The following is a 6,942-nucleotide window of genomic DNA, read 5'->3' as shown; positions in this document are numbered from 1 at the left end:
ATCATGTGGAGTAACAGGCATAATACGAAAAACGTCCTTTATGTCTGACTTTGCCATCAAAGATCCCCGGCCAAACTTACGTATAAGGGACACTACTGTGTCTATGGAATCATATTGAACCTGTGAGTGCTCTTTAGGTATGTTAGAATTTACTGAGTCATTCTGAGGAAAAGAAAGATCATGAATGATACGAAATTTATTTGGCTCAGACTTAGGAACCACGCCTAATGGTGAAGTCTTAAAATTCCGAAATGGGGGTACAGCAAATGGACCCATGATACGACTTGTTGATAAGCCAGAGGTAATGTATTCTTCTACTACCTGAGGATAAGAATAAGCAGATTTATGGTTGTGTGGAGGATGAATTGATGGTGACTTTGAACAACCAAGTCGAAAACCATACCTAATGCCTTCAATCAGATAGTTAAGTTTAAGAGGGTCATAACCCTGGAGCTTACTTAGCAAATTTACCGGGTTTATTGGGATTGGAAGAACTGGCATTTGCATTGTTTGACTGGGGCTGGGAGGTTGACCAGTTTGACTTTGCCCCTGTGCATTTGAATTTGGGATGTTGGCCATTGCACTCTTGACATAAGTGGGCGTACTTGCAGGGAGAGGTGTTACATCGCTGACCTTTATTGTAGGCAAAACAAACTTCGGTGGAACGAAAGGACTGCCCCTTATTAGCTTTATAAGTTTGGGGTTTGTTTGCTTGATGCTGCCTTCAGGCGCAATTCAGCAATTGGCCTTTCCCAGGGAATAACTGAAGATTCCCTGATACGACGAAAGGATTCATCATAATTTCTCCATGCTTGATCAACATGGAGCCTGCTGATTTCACGAACTGTGAAAGCATATTTAAGAATATTGCAGGCATCATTAGGGAACTTTTGCAAGTAAATTGATGCAAAGATTAAGAAAGCATCTGTCCACTGATTAATGCTTAGTGGCGTTTTATTGTTGGATGCCTGGTTAACCTCTATTTTACCAGCTTTGACCGTAATGGCCAGTGGGTCTTCACCTGAGGATGGAAATAAAGATTTTAAATCTACGAATTCGTGATTCCATATCTTTTGTTTTATTTTTTGTGACACTGTTGCCCCAAGTGGCACAGAATCACACAATTCTATTGGCATTTGACTTTGTGACCTACTTGCCGACTCACCTGTGAAAACATTGTCCAACAAGGAACTTAAGTTGGAGGCCGACACATCCTGATTTCCCTCACTGCCATTTAACATAGATAAGCTCACGGGTGTACTGTCAGTTATAGTTTGTGGCTGTGCTGATGCCTCCTGCTGAATTTCTGTTCCTTGTTGTCTCTGTTGGGCAACTATATGCTTTGCTAATTCTGCATAGTCTATTTGTGAGGCTAAAGTGTTCACTCCACTTGAACTTGATTGAATGGGATTCGGCTCATTTCGCACTGAATCACTTGCACATGTGAAATTGGGAGCTTCTGAGCTACCCGGAGAATTGACTCTCCTGCGCTTTGCTGACAGGCGCTGGCTGGGCTTGGGTGGCATTGTTCCTGTAGCAATACACATTTTACAACAAATTGTCAATTATGAAAGGTGGCATTATTTAGCAACCAATTTGCCACGAAAAATGTCAAATCAGTGTAGAAATACATAGTATACACCTACATATGTAATGCACAAGGTGCATGCTTAACTGATGAAGGGTGAGTATGTAATAACTGCCATACACACAGAAATGTAAGAGTAGAATAATGATTTATTATGCATAAGAAAACTGAACTGATATAAAAGGATAATGATAATAATATTTGCTTAATGCAATATCAGCAGACCACATGGTCATTGTGATTTTGAACTGAATTATAATTTCATTAAGAAATAAGGTAAAACGACACAAATTAAAATAGGTATTGAGAGTAAATTGTGCCTAACGTATAAATACTCAATCATGAAGTATGCACCCCAAACAGGGTGACAAACATCAAGAAATATGGTTTGTACCACTATTAAATGAAATCTAAAGTACAACCAATCCCTGGGATAATCTACATAAATGCATAACCCATTATAAAAATAGCAATGGTTGACTCTGACCCAAACTAAATCTGGGTAACTCCGACCCAAAATATCAATGTGGGTAACTCCGACCCAAAATATAGATATGGGTAACTCCGACCCAAAATATCAATGTGGGTAACTCCGACCCAAAATATAAATCACCTTGAAAACCTAAAAATACGCATTTAAACCATAAATACAATTGTTTTAATAATTGTTGTTTTGGCGAACCTACCCTAATTCTTTTCTGTATATATTTTAATTATTTCACATGTATATACATACCTACATCCCTATTACTATTACCGGTCACTAATATTACTAATTACATGTATTACTAATTATTACTTTCTATTAAAATCCAAATAAATAATAAATATTTTAAATATTTAATTTTAATTTACTTATTAATTTTTGTTTTTATTTTATTTTACTTATTTAATGAATTTAAAAAAATTCTTATTAAGAATTATTAAATAAATAAAAAATATAGATGTAATTTATTTTATTTTTTTTTTTTTTTTAATTTTTATTTAGTTTTAATAAATATAAGTTACTTCTTTATTTCATTATGATTTATGACCTATGACCACATGTATGTGTCCAGCCATCAAAAGACAGTACCACAGTCATCAGACGTGTTGGTACACGATGGTCCTTATTTATTTATATTTATTTATTTTTAAACCATGGGACAACCCATACGTCCCATATGTATGTTACTACAACACACTTCAACTTCACTATCTAGATGTTGGTGCATTTGGAAGGTGTTGGAGGGTGAGGCTGGATCGCAATGAGATGGATAGTATTATGGCTGATAATACAGTCACCATTCGGTTAACAAAATATAGTTAACCAATCCTACCAATATCAAACAAACCAATCAAACAATGTGTTCGAATTTTAATTTATTCTTGACTCAAGATAATGACCTCAGATGTAATTGGCCATCCAGTCCAGATACTTGGACACTCTGGTATACACACTTGGGTACGACCCATCGCATGTGCTAATTCCCCACGAGGTCACTCCGGCCAACATGTAACCACCATTCTTGTTGCAGACGTAGGGACCACCGCTGTCTCCCTGAAATACAGCAGAAGTTGAATTAAAACAAGTGACCTACCGAAATGTCTCTGAATTAGAGGGAGCTGTCTCTGCAGTGCAGAAGTTAGAGTAAACCAAGTGATTTATTGAAATTTCTGAAAATCTCAAAATTTAGAGACTACACCTTTCCCCTGGAATAAAGTAGATCAGGGAGAATTACAAAAATGTTTCCATTAAGAGAATTTTAATGATTTCTTTTTGTATTGGTACTGAAAAGTAAACTTACATTGCAAGCGGATTTATTCGGTTCATAAGGACATATGTGAGAATCTGATACAGAGGCACCGCTGACTCCGGACCAGTAGTTTCCACATTCAGTATTCTGGATGTTTGTCATCTTAGCTTCCATTAAAGTGTCGGAAACGGATCCACCTAAAATAAGAAATTTTCATTAGAAAGCGTCGGGTAGGGATCCATCTTAAAAAATTAAAGTAATCATTATGTACCTTTACATCACGTCATGCATTTTCATATACGACCAACGAGCGTATTCAAAATGTTCAGTATGATGTTTGTATAAGATAAATCAATATAATTAATATATTTACTGTCTGCGGAATGACACATTTCCAAATCCTCTTACCACCAACAAACTGATATACATGAATCTTTATTGTTAAACATACCTCCTGAAGTTCTCCCCCACCCGGTGATGTAGCAGTCAGTGTTGTAGGTGAAATCTTCGTTTTTATCAGTAGGTAGTGTGGCAAGTTGAATGTTCCCGTATACGGAAAAGGGTGACTCCAGTTCCAACAAGGCTATGTCGTTAGGGTAACCCGGACTGCTGGAGGAGTACTGTGGATGCTGTAACCGAACAGTATAAAGATATTTGAAGTTCAAATACACGATACAACATAATTTATCTTTAATGTTATTCGAAATTTGTTTCAGTCGTTATATCAAATTTAATGAAATGATTTGATATACCGGGTGCATAATGACTTAGGATAGAGACATGATCCATATCAATTTAACGCGATCTTCTGATATTGTGTTCGATAAGGACATGAGCAAAGGAAATGGAAAAAAGTTTTATTCTTGAAACATTTAATTGAGAATTATACCATTATGATTCTTGTGATGGATTTGGTAACCCCATTTTCTGACACTTTATGGATACCAGCTTCAATCCGCAAGTTACTCCTTGTCAGGCCGCTGTAAATTTAGAAATGTCAGATCATAAGCAAACGTGTAGAAACCATTTGAAATATTTATATGAATTTCATGATTCCACAAATGCAATCTGTATATAACTATGTAAATAACTCGATATGGAAACTTTCAACTTACTCAACACAATGGGCAGCAGTCAGGACCCAGTTTGCCTTGACTAGAGATCCTCCACATATATGACTGTGCTGCAGGAATGAAAACTGACGGTACTGGAGGGATACTTGCCATGGCCATTCTCCTACATCGGCTTCCTCTCCATTTACGATACGATGGAGGCCATCTGCAACCTGGAGATATATCTTTGTTTGAAATTACTTACCAGGTTCTTATTCTTTATGTACCAAATCCAAAATAGCAGTCATTTTTTCAGCCATTAAAGAAGATGGTTCATATTACATGAGGTTATGCACATTGTCGAATTGATCAATATAAAATTTTACTACTCTTAGATTTCAACGAGTGCAAAAATGATTTTGGAGTTACAAAGGAATCTAGGAAAATATATCATCACATTAATATCCTCACTGTTTAACACCATGCTGTGTATCCGATTTCAGAACGCGATGGTGTCTCAATGAGAGAAAATGTATATACTATGTACAAGTGTACAAAAGAAGTCATATTAAACACGCAAACTGAAAGTGAGACAACATAATCAATTATTTTTAATTAATTTATTATGTCTTAAAAGACAAACCTCTGGTGTTAAGGCCAGATTCTTCAGGATCTCTTTGGCTGGTTGATAGATGGTCGGTGTTCCAGACACTGAAAATGTGCAAAGATTGACAGCAAATGTGATGTTTAGAAAACACCGAATCTTTGTAAGTCTTGTCATATTTTGTCAAATTTAATAAGACTCTGGTTTAAGTCTCAATTCTTTACAAAACATGTTTTAAAGGAAATCATCAAGGAAACTAAAATGTATTTAAATCGACATCCAGTAGATAGTCTAGTAGACTCGCTTAATCAACGTAAGGCTTACCCGCAAGAACGAAGACAGTGAGAAATACCACGATCTGCATCTTTCACTCAGTTTAGAAGCAATTTCAGTCGCAATACAGATACAGAAAACGACAGGCTTTTATATGATTTGAAGGGAGCATGTGAATATTTTCACACAGTACTGTGTCGTAATATTTCTCAATTTTTACGAGCGATAGTACTTAAAATTTATTATCAAAGAAAAATATCATGTGTGGTAATTTATATTTTGTCACGAATGTTCTATTTCCTTATTAATGACACCCTCTATGATTTTGACATTTTTCGAGTGCTTTTGTAAATGCATTTGATAAAGTTTGTCATAATATGTTCTTAGGTAATGCTGTCGCTTTAACACACTGATACATATGAATTAAATCTACTCAGTTGGAAATACTTTGTAATGCTACGTTGATTGAAAATGTGTATGGAGGACTCCAAATAACTCGCGCATAAATCATGTATTGTATATTACATTTTTCGTGCATTTGTTTATTCATTTACTTCTATTTGTTTTGTTGTGATTATTTTTATCCAACGTTGACGTCATCATATTCCACAGGAAAAATTTGTGAATATGCAGTACAATCCTGTCTAGCATTCAGTTGTAGTATGTGTCAATAAATGTTGCGATGAGTAGTTTTATCAGCTATTAACTACAGTGTATATTCTATTTAATCATGGATACACTTCACTTTAAACGGAATACATCTGTTTGAAACGATATGACAGCCATAAGCCAAACGTCTTCATTACATGTTGCAGCACAGTCAAAATGTGATGTAGAAATGTCATCCTTTTATTAGTTCGTTTGTTTTTTCATACCACTGTCCTGCCTATCCTTACGGGTAGTTGTGCGGTTAATACCGTAATAACGATTCAAAGTTTTGCTGCACCAACACCGCTAAATGTGTTGTATTGATATGTCGTATTTTGATTTCTGTAAACATCTGCAACATTTATGATTATTTACATTTGCAACATGATAAATCTAAAAACAAAAGGCTTTTTGACACCATAGACAGCTGCTCTTTCAATAACAAGAGGTCTATGGGCCTTAATTGTCACGTGAGTGTGATGCCCCGATCTATATACATGTACACGTGTATGTAGTAAACTGGTCAAATCTAAATATTGTTAAAGATTGGTGAGAATAGTTTTTAAAAAAAAAAAACCGATGCTCGAAACATCATCCAAAGTAAATTAAAAAAAATAATAAAGAATGAATGAAAACCTTGTGTATGTTTCTTCTTACCTGTTGAGAAGTCCTTACTTATAAACAATAATGGGAGAAATATATTGCAGAAAATCTTAATACAAGTGTAAAATATGTAAACTTATGGGCATTGCATAATTTCTAAGGAAAACATTAGGATACGAAACTGTTAAATAAGATACATGTAGCTGCAACTGTGATACAAGGCACATCGGAATAAAGTTACTCGTCATTATCCTCTACAACATGTGTAATTTTGTCAAAACGTTGAACAAATGTGGCCTATTGATAAAATACAGATTTGAATTGAATTATCATAACCAATGCTACCAGTCTGAAATATCTCATTTGGGCATTTGTTCCATCCCCTCGAACAATTGCATTAATATACGTATATAATATTAATAATATTGGATATAATAT

The 6,942-nt window shown here is 35.2% G+C and overlaps 1 protein-coding gene and 1 pseudogene across 1 annotated transcript; both read right to left on the bottom strand.

Moving 5' to 3' along the window:
• Positions 1-428: 428 nt before the first annotated feature.
• On the bottom strand, positions 429-1,547 carry LOC125679912 (uncharacterized; annotated as a pseudogene).
• A 1,383-nt stretch (positions 1,548-2,930) lies between these two features.
• Positions 2,931-5,436, bottom strand: LOC125680494 (fibrinolytic enzyme, isozyme C-like). Its single transcript, XM_048920128.2, has 7 exons — positions 5,305-5,436; positions 5,020-5,087; positions 4,440-4,609; positions 4,214-4,304; positions 3,776-3,953; positions 3,376-3,521; positions 2,931-3,128 (listed from the first exon to the last, which is right to left on the bottom strand). Exons 1-7 carry the CDS (start codon positions 5,342-5,344, stop codon positions 2,976-2,978), a joined length of 846 nt encoding a protein of 281 aa, XP_048776085.2. The 5' UTR covers positions 5,345-5,436; the 3' UTR covers positions 2,931-2,975.
• Between the last annotated feature and the right edge of the window lie 1,506 nt (positions 5,437-6,942).

This window comes from Ostrea edulis, chromosome 2 (assembly GCF_947568905.1).
Source record: "Ostrea edulis chromosome 2, xbOstEdul1.1, whole genome shotgun sequence".
Taxonomy (NCBI): domain Eukaryota; kingdom Metazoa; phylum Mollusca; class Bivalvia; order Ostreida; family Ostreidae; genus Ostrea; species Ostrea edulis.
This window is presented reverse-complemented; position numbering and strand designations above follow the sequence as displayed.

Bases quoted from the DNA above. Each gene is read 5' to 3' on its own strand.
- LOC125680494 (XM_048920128.2), bottom strand. From the start codon at position 5,344: ATGCAGATCGTGGTATTTCTCACTGTCTTCGTTCTTGCGG. The intron at 4,610-5,019 runs GTTTGTCTTTTA...ATATATCTCCAG, and splicing joins ATCTGGCCTTAACACCAGAG to GTTGCAGATGGCCTCCATCG. The intron at 3,129-3,375 runs GTAAGTTTACTT...GCTGTATTTCAG, and splicing joins CGAATAAATCCGCTTGCAAT to GGAGACAGCGGTGGTCCCTA.